At 33.3% G+C, this 13,802-nt stretch overlaps 2 protein-coding genes across 3 annotated transcripts; one reads left to right on the top strand and one right to left on the bottom strand.

Moving 5' to 3' along the window:
- Positions 1-3,463: 3,463 nt before the first annotated feature.
- Positions 3,464-5,156, bottom strand: LOC132050202 (glutathione transferase GST 23-like). Its single transcript, XM_059441333.1, has 2 exons — positions 4,719-5,156; positions 3,464-4,098 (listed from the first exon to the last, which is right to left on the bottom strand). The coding sequence occupies exons 1-2, from the start codon at positions 5,028-5,030 to the stop codon at positions 3,730-3,732; spliced, it is 681 nt and encodes a 226-aa protein (XP_059297316.1). The 5' UTR covers positions 5,031-5,156; the 3' UTR covers positions 3,464-3,729.
- A 4,026-nt stretch (positions 5,157-9,182) lies between these two features.
- On the top strand, positions 9,183-13,497 carry LOC132050186 (protein LOW PSII ACCUMULATION 1, chloroplastic). Of its 2 annotated transcripts, XM_059441316.1 has the most exons (4): positions 9,187-9,510; positions 12,231-12,803; positions 12,945-12,995; positions 13,243-13,497. In XM_059441316.1, the coding sequence occupies exons 1-4, from the start codon at positions 9,311-9,313 to the stop codon at positions 13,379-13,381; spliced, it is 963 nt and encodes a 320-aa protein (XP_059297299.1). In that variant the 5' UTR covers positions 9,187-9,310; the 3' UTR covers positions 13,382-13,497. The 2 variants fall into 2 exon arrangements, with proteins under 2 accessions (XP_059297306.1, XP_059297299.1); XM_059441323.1 differs by lacking the exon at positions 12,945-12,995 and having other exon boundaries at positions 9,183-9,510.
- The last annotated feature ends 305 nt before the right edge of the window (positions 13,498-13,802 follow it).

The raw sequence follows: 13,802 nt of genomic DNA, 5'->3' as shown, positions 1-13,802 counted from the left end.
TACGACTTGTGATAAGATGGAAACTATTGGTAAAAGGGACTAAGGTTGTGGTTCCAATGGAAAGTAATGTGCTTGGGTATCAATTCAACTTATTCATATGCCTAGGTGTATTAAACCAAGGGTCACGTGAATCTTGCTAACAGTTTTCTAACCAAATTAGCAAATTTCATCCTAGGCTTTTCCAAGCTCTAGAATGTTTTATATGAGAACACTCATTTAGCCTCAACTAGTTTTTCTATTCCTAGCTCAAGCTATTAGATGGATTTAATGACCCAAATTGTTGCTATTAACTCTTTTCCTAACCTCTACTTTCTTTTCCAAGCAAAGTAATGGTAATAAGGCACAAGTAATGTTGTACATCATCACAAGACATTAACGCATGAAGAGTTAATAGAAAACACCATTAGCATATAAATGAAGTATAAATATGAAACTCAATCACATAACTAACATATTTGGTCCCACAACCTTAGCTAATGAGTTTAGCCACTAATATTCATTAAAAGTAAAGCAATAGTAAAAAGTGTATTCTTAAAGCTTACAAAAGTATTGAATGGAGAAGATGACAAAAGCAAAGGAATCTCTTAAAAGCTTCACCAACCAATAATAAATGAGCTCCACAAAAAAACAACTTAAAAATCTGTAGAATAATGAGTCCAAAACCCTAGAAATCTATTTATAGACTTTCCAAAACGGAAACAATTTCCAGACAAAAATACCTCTGCGCATCTGGTGCGAATCGCACTTGGTGTCGCATGTTCGCAGGTTGCACCAAAGTTTCGCAGTCCGCATCTTCGGGGGCTGTGGTGCGAAAGATCGCCGCATCAGGTGTGACTCGCATGCACCACATGCGACTCGCAGGTGGTGCTCGCATGTGCTGCACCACTATCTTCAGTTCTGGCCATCTTTGTCATCAGACGCTGCAGCACCTGCGACTTGTATGCAGTACATGCGACTCGCAGGTGATGTTTTGGTTCACTTTAGCTTGTTTTTGCTTCATTTTGCCTCAAATTGCTTCCAACACTTGTTATTCTACAAATCATCACAAAAAGACGAGAAACGACATCAAAAGTACTTGAGGATTCACAAAAGACTAAGCAATTGGCATCGAATGCGCCATAATTTCACGACACATCATATTATCGAACATAATTCGTAAGTCTTAAATAAACACGGAAGAACAAAAATGAGATTTTCACTCATTAATCAAATATGAATGGTTTGGACGGATTATTATTTTTGGACTGAGATTGTTATCTCAAGAAGAACTACTATGGTTTTTTTTGCCAAAGCTAAAAAGGATTCCTATGCTAGTTATTGTCAGAATGGAATTCGTATGCCAGTTATTGTCAAAAAGGACTCCAAAAATAACGCAAATTTTTTACTTTTCGAAAAAATAAAAAAACAATAGAATCAAATTTAAAGTTGCTCAACATCGCAATTATTTGATCGAGGCCAACCTCCATTAATAGAAGGCGATGAATCTAATAATCACCTGAAACAAAATTCACAAAGAATCAAGTCAATACTCATTATCCTGAAAACTAACAAATTATACAAAATTTAAACAAAAAATAAAGCAGTGCTCGATCACTGTAATAAAGAAACAAAGTATTAAATCTATAGGAATAAAAAAACAATAGAATCGAATTTAAAGTTGATTACAGAATTCTTAAGAAGACCTTCTATTCTCAGCCAAAAGCTTGTTCCTATTCATCATCTATTATACGCATAAAAAATATTTTTAACCTTGTATATATCGTGTAAATTTTCGTCAACGAATTCCCTTCAACACACTTGGCTCCGCAGTGTTCGCATGCCCATTACACATGGACGGCTGTTTGTAGCATACATGCTCTGCAAGCATAAAAGGAATATCGCCATCACATTAGAGAAGACGAATTATATTGGGTGACCGATGGGAAATAATAGCGAGGGGTTACCTTTAAAACCCTAAGGAGTGGTTTGATTGGAAACAAGTTATCGTGAAAATATGATTGTGATTTACAATGATATACACGATACACAAACATGATATATGTTGTCGAGGTGATGTTTTCCAAGTCGATTCAGATATGTAATTTAACTCCAAATCACATTCAATCTTCGTCAAACTTGTATATAGGTTCGTCAAGGTGTTTCTAATGAATCCAACCACATCCATTCAAAACAAAAAACTATTGAGAAGCTCCTGATGCAAACTTTTGGCTATTCACTGCCATTTGTTTGACCTCCGGTTGTTAAGCCTAAACTTTGACAAAAAATATGTTAATAACCGTTGATATTATATGCATGTCAATTTTCCGCATACTTTTCCTTGTCAACAAACTTCTTTAACTGGTTGAGGTCTAAACATGAATTCTCTCATGACCTATTTTTCACTGGTTGTCCAATCCAGTTAATCAACAAACAACAATAACTATGTCTCAATCCCAAATAAATTAATTTCAGTCAGCAATGAGTTGAGATCAGTTATATGAATATCGTGCTTCTTCATTTAAATTCATCTCATGCAATAATCATACCAAATAAGAGTAAATAAAAGAAGGCAAATATATATAACAAATAATAGTAAAAAGTAGTATTAGAACTTCTTTATATTTAATTTAGAGGCATATAAATCTATCACAAAGCTAAACTACCCTCAGAAAATCAAAGTCTAGTTAATCAGCCACAAATTTATTTAATAAAGCAAGATATTTTGCACACATTTTTCATCAAACGACAACAATCATTAAACAAAATATATTATGCATGACGGAAGAATTTGGGAGATACCTTGTTAACAAAAATGGTGCCTTGGCTGGTGAAAAATATTATGTCTTTGATTATTTTGTCATGAATGCAATTTTTTCACAACAAGTGTAAAGTTTTAGGAGCCGTTTGGACATGATTTGAAATCATGAGATGAAATCATATTTGGACATGAAATTTGGATTTTTTAAGTTGTATTTTTTCTTACAGAATAAAAACCCCACAAGTTGTAAAAACTATCAAAACTTTCTCAATTCTTATACAATCTTACTAAGTGAGCAAGTCATAGTTCATAACAAAATTAATACGGTACTAGAAGGTCTTTTTGAAAAATACAACATCAATTGATCAAAATTTAGTTCAATAAAAAGGAAAATTTAACATGAATAGTAATGTAACTACTCTTTAATATAATCCTCCCACATGGCACGAACATAAATAACAGTTGGTAGAAGTTAATGAGGTTGATAAATGGTTGGTGGGAGTAATTATTAAAAATATCTACTAACCTATGGGTCTTTTTTTCACAAAATATAAACTTATGAGTCACGTTTTACATTTAAAAATTTTGAAATCATGATTTGAAATCCAAAATCATACCTTTTTGGATGATTTAGGATTTCATCTAATGAGTTGAAATCGCATGTCCAAACGATGATTTCATCTCATGACATGAAATCGCATGCCCAAAAGCCTACTTAGTAAAACATACAAAGAACGTATACTCTTCTCATAAAGGGGTTCCAATTTGTGATATTTTCACAATACAAAGCTAGGTTTGAAACAGTTCACTCTACACTGATTCATTTTCACATGTTCTACTTGTTACTCTGACTCAAAAAAAGAACAAGGAGAAGTTCAAGACTCAACCAAACAGGGAGAATACTCAATACTTGTCTTAGTAGACTATTCATAGATCAGCCATATTTGTGTGGTCCGTTCTAGCGACAGTTGAAAAATATATATGTCTGATCCTCAATATTGTGCTGCTGATTTTGATGCAACAACCATTTCTCTACGACGTTTGAAATGATCTAGCAGTGCATCCCGATCTGGAATATTTTCTTTGATTACAGGGAATTGCTTAAAGTTGTTAATCCAAGATTGTAAACAAGGAAAATCGTCTGGTTGAAAGACCTTTACTCCAGCAGCTTCTTGTATGACTTCCAGCCAGAAAGCTATCCAACCAAAGGCTATGTCAGTTAATCCAATTGTATTCCCACCAAAAAACTTTTTCTCTCCAAGACCCTGTTGTTCTATAATTTTCAGCACTTCCTTGGCATTTTCAGTTGCCTTGGCTTGTTCTTCTCCTATCGTGTGAAATATTTGGAAAAAATCTGGGCTCTACATCAAAACAATAATGTGTTACTTCATACTTGCTCTTATAGGCCTATTATATATAAAAAATTTGACTGTTATCAGATTAATTCAATTTTTTTATGAGGTAATTCACACAATTAAACATAATATAAGAGTCAAAGTTCAAATCTTATGTCATCCATCAACAAACAACTTCATGTCCTTCGCGCAAGAAAATGATTAGGCCTTTTTTTAAAAATAAAAACGACCCAATGTCTGATATCCGTATTGGGCCCCAATTAAATTTGGATATTAGATCTGCCCGAGGGTATGTTATAGATCGATAATTTAAAGAACGGAAGTGTTAGTCATCAACCGTTAAAATCTTAAATGAGTTAATCTATACAATTCAACACTTGCCAACAACAACAAAAACAACTATGTACGTCGTCTCAATATCGAACAAGTTGGGGTCGACTATATGAGTCCTCACTATCTATTAAGCTCTTGATTATCCTATATTACAAGAATTAGTTTCTCTATCATGCGATTTTTTTTGTATTTTCTATTGACATACAGATCCCTAAGAAATCTTAAAGACCCAAAATCTAAAGTAAACATATGGATTAGACATGTCAAATTAAAGTTGAAGTAGACTAACTTACCTTATCTTCTCCGAACTTGATCCAAAATCTAGCCTCAGCCTTGTCATGAGGATCCTTCGGGAACAAAGGATTCTGGGGCCATGTCTCTTCGATGTATTCAAGAATGACTGTGGACTCAACTACTGGCTTTCCAGCATGTACAAGAACTGGGATCATCTTATAAATAGGGTTATATGTCAAAAGATCATGGCTCTTGTTAAAAAGATCTTCTTCTATGTATTCATAATTGATACCCTTGTGTTTTAAAGCCCAAACTACCCTGTAACTAAAGGGACTACGAGAAGTTCCTAACAATTTCACTTGCTCTTCCATTTTTTTCCTCAGTTGTGATTGCAATTTCCAAGACTCTATCTTGAGGAATGCGTCAGACTTTGAGATTTTGACCAAATGTTAGGTTCTCATCTGTGAACAAAATGTCAATTAGTAATGAGCTAACTATTACCTATTTGAATAATTAAAATGTAAGTATAAAGATGAGACAAGTGGAGTCAAGATAGAAATTCCAAGTTAAATAATGATCGTGAGATTTTGACCAAATGTTAGGATCCCTTTTGTGAACAAAATGTCAATTAGTAATGAGCTAACTATTCCTACCTATTTGAATAATTAAAATATAAGTATAAAGATGAGACAAGTGGAGTCAAGATAGAAATTCCAATTTAAATAATGATCTTTTGATGGCTACTTAGTGTTTATCCCATCTACAAATGAACCATGTCCTCATTTATTTAGTCAATAAAATATACGGGGTTCATCAATATTTGGCCTTCTATTCTGTGACAGTAGATGATGTTATAACTCTCATGTAAATAGTGGATTTGCAACTCTTTTATTTTATTTTATTTTTAAAAAATCCCATTTAAGCAAAATTCATATTACTTGATAACGCGTGTTTCTCTACAAATTCTGAATTATGAAAATGAGACAAACGGGAGAATAAATGGTCCAACAACAACAACGTATCTAGTATAACCTCACAAGTGTGATCTGGGGAGGGAAAGAAAAATACAAAGTGGATAAAACCATCTCTTCAATTTTTTTTCTTTTAAATTGCATCCTCTCCATTACACCTCAAGTGTTAACATTTTTTTTATGCATAAGCCAAATATATACTCCCTCTATTTCAATATATGTGAACATATTTCCTTTTAGTCGTCTTGTAAAATGAATGACTTCTTTCCTGGGAAATAAATTCACTTTATGAATGATTTACAGTCACACAAATATTCAACACTTATTTTGAATCACAAGTTTCAAAAGTCTTCCCTCTTTCTTAAATGTCGTGCCCAGTCAAATGGGTACACATAAATTGAAACGGAAGGAGTATAAAATATAAAAATTACTCGTAAAATATACTCCTATCGTTTATGTATACTCGTCAAGGGATAAATTAAATTAATTAATTGATTGTTTCATAAAATTAAAGAGTTTTTTAAAAAGCTGAAGAAAGAAGGTATGAGAAAAACTGAAAGGCTTCTTTTTTTTTTTTTTTTTGTTTCATCAGAAATAAAATAAAAAGAAAAACTCAAAGGCAATTTCTGAAAAGTTTTATTTAAAAAAAAAAAAAATCATTTTGGCATTTCCCATCTAGTAATTTCACCACTTCCAAAAGCAAGCCAAAAATAGTCGTGGCTGTGTTTGGATCATCCAAAATTAATATCCCCTAAGTTATGGGGGCAGCGGCCATGTTTATACCTTCGCTAACCACTCCATTTTAAGCCATGTCTACGGTGGCACAATTCTCTTATATTACCCTCAATTCAACCAACTTCTATATTAGCTCCGAACAGTTAGCATTTTCCCGCAAGTGAATGATGGTGGAAAATTCCACTCATGCTTCACATGTGTCACCAATTCAAGACGTAAACCCAAATCGTTCTCCGTAAAATGTAACAATTCCAGTCCTACTTATGTGTTTCTATTTATGTGACGCTTTTTTTTTTTTAGTAATCTAAAAAAGATGTTACTTTTCGATATTTAGTAACAATTCAACTTTAAATTTACTCTTTTCATATCAAATTATCTGTCGTGGTTATTAAAAATAATTGTCTCAAATTATTTGTTGTTTTAGAAGTTCAACACACAATTTTTTTAATTTTTTTTGCCTATTTTACATTTAGTAGAATTTTGTCATTAATGTAAATGACACATAAAAAGATAAGAGATTACAACTTAGACATAAATTAGGATAAAGTTAGTCAAATACACATGGTGACACTGCTTATGAAAAATCTTGCATACGCCACTGATGCTTACGTTCAGTCTTTAGTTTTCCAAACTAGTAGCATAGATTGTGTTTTTGTTATCCATGAACTGTAAGGACAAGAGCAAGCTGTGGTAGCTATGCTCAAGTTTTGTAATGTTTATATTGGTAATTAATGGAAATGGTTGGTTAACCGAAAAAAGAAAAAAAGGGATTGTTCCATCATTTCCATTACACGACCGTATTTGATCCTATTTGGAGTTATTTTTTTTTTTTATAATAAATAAGTTAAATATATAATTATATATACATATAAAAAATACCATACTTATTTCAATATGCCATATCGTTTTTCTAGGACGTGTCATCGAGAGGGAACAAAAATATTACATAAAATTTCTAAATTTCTGAAAGCACTTCCCAAGTTTTATTGTAAAAATCATTGGGCAATTCGCACGAATGCTCCTATCTTGGTGTGGTTTTCAATTTTTTGCCCCTTAAATTGCTGGTCTTTAATTTTTGTCTTTCGGCACTTTAAATAACAAAAAAGTGGTCGAAAATATCTCGGACATCGAAAAATTAAAAAAAGAAATTGGGATCTATGACCTAATTTCGCAATGTAAAGTTTCATAGAAACTATGCCTTGTCGGGCAAAGTTACATAGACATTCACAGGCGGATCTAGGATTTGAAAGTGACGGGTGCCACAATTTTCTTCAATGTACATAACGTGTATTTGGTTCGGATCCATCTCTTTTTAGTTTATTTGGGTCAACTTAATAGGCCTTTTTTTATTTGCAAATACGAAAATTACATCTCAAAGACATAATTAGCATCTTAAACAAGGAATCACACCCATTAAATCAACATTTTCACCAAGGGACTTGCATCTTTTATGTATATTAAAAATGAACTTGCACAAGTAAAATAACATCTTCAATAAGGGAATTACACCAATCAAAATAAGAAAAATAATGGAAAAACTCTTCAATAGGTAAGTACACCCCACAAGTAAATGTAGAATTAGTAAACTATAAGTTCTCAAAAATAAATCATAAATTTCATGTTTTTCTAAGCTATGCTTACGAAATTTCCATCACAATTTAAGTAGTAAAGTGATTTAAATTGAATCTAACAATTATAGAATATCACAAATTTTGATAATACACTCCCTCCGTCTATTTTTATCTGTCCACTATACTAAAAATATATGTCGACTTTTACTTGTAAGTTATATAGTTTGAAAAATCAAGACATAATTTACCATTTTATACCTATTTTACCCTTATTATTAAGTACTCCAATTTATTTCTCATTTTATTTATTACTTATTAAGAGTGTCCCAAGTCAAATATAGACAAGTAAACATGGACGAAAGGAGTAATAAATAAAAGAAATTATATTAAAAAAAATTGATCTCAATCCAAAATTCTCATTGAGACCCAAGTTTTCGATTTAAATACTCATAGATTTGAGATTAAGAGAAATGCTTAATTTAAGGGATTTTGAAGTTTTTATTTGTATTTTCTCGCTAGAGATTGCAGATAAAATAATAGAATAGGAGAAAGACAATATAAATAATAAAAAGATAAATAAAAAATTGGGAGAGACGAAAAGGGAATTACTAGTATAAAGGTACTAAAAAGCACAAAGAAAAACAGTCATGACACCTTTGTCTAATTTGCGACTGGTGTTGGTAGGATCAAATATTTAACCTAGTTTACGCAAATTGTAACATAGGTATATAAAAAGTTTATCAATCGAGGGAGTGTCATGCCACCCCCATCCTAAAGGGTGGATCCGCCCTTGTAGACACTATGCCTCTTCCCAAGATAGTTACATAGAAACTATGCCTTTTCTGGCATAGTTCTATAGAAATTAAGTTATCCGACATAACTTCATTTTTTACATAACTTATGCCGGACAAGGCAAAATTTATGTTGGACAAGACAAAAATTCTATAAAATTATGCCAAGCGGATTAATTATTATACAACTTATACCGGATAACTTAATTTTTACAGAACTATGCTGGATAAGGCATGATTTCTATGAAACTTTGCCTTGCGAATTATTTTCCCAGACTCTATTGGGATCGAAACCAGAATCTCTGATTTCATAAACAATCGGATAAGAACACGTTGGATCATTAATTTTCATTAAATGAGAAGCATGCAAAAACTAAAAATTCCACAAAAAAAAAAAAAAAAAAAAAATCATTTTTTTCCCAATCTAGTATTTGGCCACTTCCAAAAGCAAGCCAAAAATAGTCGTGGCTGTATTACGATCATCCAATATTAATATCCACCATTGCCCAAGTCGTAGTGGGTAGCAGCCATGTTTATAGCTTCACTAACCACTCCATTTCAGCCGGAATAACGTTGCTAAGCCATGGCTATGGCGGCGCAATTCTGTTATATTACCCTCAACTCACCCAACTTCCATCTTAGCGCCAAACAGTTCGCATTTTCCCGCCAAGTGAATGGTGGTGGAAATTTCCACTCATACTTCACACGTGTCAACAATTCAAGACGTAAACCCAAATCGCTCTCCGTAAATTGTAACAATTCCAATCCTTCTTCTGATATAAGGTATCATTTCAGCTCGTGTTTACGTGACGCTCTTTCTTTTTACTAGTCCAAAAAGAATCACACCTTTTTCTATTCAGTAACAATTCAACTTTAAAGTTACTCCCTTGTCTCAAATTATTTATCGATTTAGAAGTTCAAGACACAATTTTTTTTTTTTTTTGCTCATTTAACATTTAGTAGAATTTTGTCATAAATTAACGTAGATGACACATAAAAAGAGAAGAGATTATAACTTAGACATATATTAGGTTAAAGTTAGTCAAATACCTATTCTAAATAATATTTATTAAGGGGCGTGTAAAATAAAAAAGTAACTGATAATTTGAGAAAGAGGGAGTACCTTTTTACATTTAATGAATTGATTTCTAGCCATACAAATTTCTATGAACTGTTTTAGATCACAAACTTCAAAAGTCTTTCTTTATTTCTTAAACTTCTTGCCTCAAACACCCTCATATAGTATAGATGCTTTTGATGGTTAGATTTTGTTATAATTGGGAGGAATTATAATGTGATAAAATGCTAAAGCTCTAAAAGGGAACCTTATGTTTACTCCTCCATTATTTAAGCTATTTTGGTTTATTGACGCAAAGACGAATTTAAGAAATATAAAGACATTTCAATCTTGTGGTTCTAAATTAAAGATGTGTGTAACTGTAATGTACTAAAATGTTCCTTGAATCTTGTGTTTTTAAACTTGTCATGTATGGTGTTTTGAATTGTTAACTTACTAAATATAGAAAGAGACACTTTTTTGGAACAGACCAACAAGGAAAGTAAGACACTTGGGAGGGAGGGAGTAGTTTTTGTTTTAATTGAACTTTATAATGATTCATGACTTTTGGGATTTAATTTATTCCATCCAGTTACAGATGTGTTTCATTGTTCGATATGTTATGAAGCTTTCTAACAGAAGATTGTGAATGGAGACACTTGCCCAGAAAATCCTGTTAATCTTGTTTGTTAACCACGAAGGAGCGATAGTCAGAAGCGTGCTTATAAGAAAGGCATCATTGACATTTGAATATTAACTTTAAATTGATAAGGATCTCCTATTTCTGAAGAAGGGTGCTTGGACGAGTAATCTTAACGTAGTAAAGCGTTCTAGGCTAGCCATTTGTAAAGTTCTTCAAGAATTAGACAGCTAGGTTACTGTGTTCTGAATTGGTAGGATGTTTCTTGAGATACATATCTAACACTCTGTACATGTTTTACCTCCACGGACACATGTATGTATTTATGTGTTTATGGTTTGAGCTAGCCTAACCCATAGAACCTATTCTCGATCCGCTACTGCATACTCCTATAGAAACAGGGAATCCACAAGGAACAATATGACATAGATTAAAGACTTTGTCTCCTTTTCGAAAACAAAAATTTTAAGACTAATACTCCTACTTATTAACTTCATCAGTTAATAACCTGTTGCTTCTGATGTGTGTATCATATCACTGGTGAATGTACATGAGTAGGTAGAGCTTCTTTTGTAATACTTAGCCTCCATTCATTGCTCATCACTTGCTAGATTGTCAAGAGGAATTTGGTCATGTGTCTAGTCATTCATTAGAGGGGATGAGTATCTTGCAGTTTCAGAATTCTCGATAGATAGAACATTCCCTTCAATATGCATGTATTTAACTCCATAATGTCTTCTAGCCTAAATCTATCCAAAATGAATGATGTAGAGATCTGTTTAGAAAAGAGAATCCATGCAATTTTAAAGTTTTAGCTCATAAGGTCCCTTAAGTATTGAGGATAGGTATATTTTGGTCCATATTGAATACTGATTTTGAGTTTATGTATTATACGTTGAGTAGGCCAAATTTCATGATATGTATAATTGCTAGCCTGATGCAGCATGAAATTATACACGAGTAATGACTTGTTTTGTTGCTTCCTCACTTCTCGGTTGGAGTATTGTGTTTTGTTTAATTTGCGTATTTCCAATATTGTTGGCTTACTTGTGGCATCTCTTGAGAGACTATTTGGCTAAAACAGAAATAAGCTGCTAACAAACCAGCATGTAATATATGAAGCAATCATGGGAAATACTAAGACTACGTTTGGTTTGGTGGAGGGTAAGAGGAAGGAGATTAAACCACTAGTTTATCGAATATAAACCTCCAGGTATATATCCTCCTCGAAACCTTTATTAAAGTTACTTTGCTTATCAAAAAGGGGGAAAAATTAGCATATATGTGTATTGGCCACATTTACGTTCCTTTAATGGAAATTCAACGTCAGTTTATAAGTTTCCCTGTTTATGTCCCACTGTACGATTGGAAATGGAATCCTCTGGAGAAAATTTGAACAAATACGTGTCACCTCTGTAGCAAAACGGGTTTGGAGGAAATTTACTTAATAAGGGTTATAACAAGCTTTGTCTTATTGATGGATCAACAGCGAAGAACTTGCTGCTCCAGAAGAGCATCAATATTGCAACTTAATTTTGTGTTAAAGTCGTTATTTCCAGACATAATTTTGTGTGCATTAAGGTCCTTGTATTGCACATTCAGCCATAACAAGTCTACTCTTTTCTCTAGTTTCTGACAGCTGTTAAGAATGTGCGAAATTTAACTTTTAGCGTGGATGTGTTTTCTATATATATATACCCCAGTTTCAGTGCACATCTAATTGGCTAGTTTTTATCAATATATTTTGCTGCCAGGTTTTCTTTAAAGTGAAGCAACCTTTTGATCTTCATTTTATTTGTTATTTAGTTCTACAGCTAAGATAAGAAGTGAAGTACTTTCTCCATTTCGATCTGTTCGGATGTTCTTCTATATTGCTTTTATTGCAAGCGGTGGTCTTGGAGGACTTATTGCCTCTACACGACTAATTGCTGCATTGGCCAATTCATCAAGAGCTGCTGAAGTTCCTGAGATCCTACAAGGGCTTGGCATAGATCTCGGCGCTGTCTCCCTATTTGCTTTTCTGTATTATAGGGAGAATAAAGCGAAAAATGCTCAGGTGGAAAAATTAGCAAGAGAGGAAAATCTCGCAAATCTTAAGCTTCGTGTGGATGAGAAGAAAATTCTTCCTGTTAGTGCTTTCAGAGGAATTGCTCGTTTGGTCATCCTTGCTGGCCCTTCGGCTTTCATTTCAGAATGTTTCAAACTTAGTGCGCCATTTACTGATGGCCTTCTTGAAAGAGGGGTACTTGTGATCCCTTTTGCAACTGATGGAATTTCTCCTAATTTTGAGTTTGAAGGAAATGAGGAGCTTGAGGAGAACATTTCCAGAAGAAAAAGGCTTTGGCAGCTTGCTCCTATTTATACCACTGAGTGGACCAAGTGAGTGACCTACCAACAACATGAAACTTTGTCTAATTTGAAATTATTGCTTCTCTCACTTTTGCTGCTCACATTAACGATAATTACACTGACATCGAGAAGTAGAAACAAAGATTCTCATATTTGACTCACTCGTGATAGGTGGATAGATGAACAAAAGAAACTAGCCAGCGTCTCTCCTGAATCTCCAGTGTAAGTATTCTGCAACTTTAGTATTATACATATTTTTTCTAAAAGAAAGATTGGTTGATTGACTTCTTTGTGGGACGTGTCAAATATACTGCAATGTTAAGCATTATCGAGTTCAGAAGAAATGGACCTTTATCACGGTTTTACATGAATCTTTAAACAAATCTTGAAATGCTAGTAGACATCGTTATAAAAGAGTTACTAACTTTAAGCAATTGAATGATGTTTTTGCCATTTTAATCATGTGCAGGTATTTATCTCTACGCTTGGATGGCCGTGTGCGTGGCAGTGGTGTTGGTTGTCCTTCTTGGAATGCTTTTGTTGTGCAATTGCCACCAGTAAAAGGCATTTGGTCTGGTCTTCTTGATGGCATGGATGGAAGAGTTTAAGATTGAAAACAGATTTTCTCTTCTTTTCTCTTTTTATTCTTTGAACAATTAGATTATATTATGTTGATAATACACTTCTTTTTTCCTTTTCAATATAAAATTGCAGCATTCACCAAGTCTTCCTTTGCTTCTTTACTTCGTTCTTCCCTTTTCTTTCCTTTGTTGGTGAGGTTAACTTCACGGCTGTCCAGGCCACGGTGTTTCCGAGAGTGGAAGCAGGGGATGGGCCCAGAGTATGCCTGTTGCTCAAGTATGTATGTACCCTCCCGTAATTACATGGATCGAGTTTTAATAAGCCTATGACGGAAAATGGGAATGTGATATTAATTGTTATAGTTTTCAAAATTAAGTTTATTTGATAGATAAGTTGTCCATTGACGTGTAAAATCGAAGTCCTCAAAATTTTCATATTTCCATAGAT

Source organism: Lycium ferocissimum, chromosome 1, assembly GCF_029784015.1.
Source record: "Lycium ferocissimum isolate CSIRO_LF1 chromosome 1, AGI_CSIRO_Lferr_CH_V1, whole genome shotgun sequence".
Classification (NCBI taxonomy): Eukaryota; Viridiplantae; Streptophyta; class Magnoliopsida; order Solanales; family Solanaceae; genus Lycium; species Lycium ferocissimum.
This window is presented reverse-complemented; position numbering and strand designations above follow the sequence as displayed.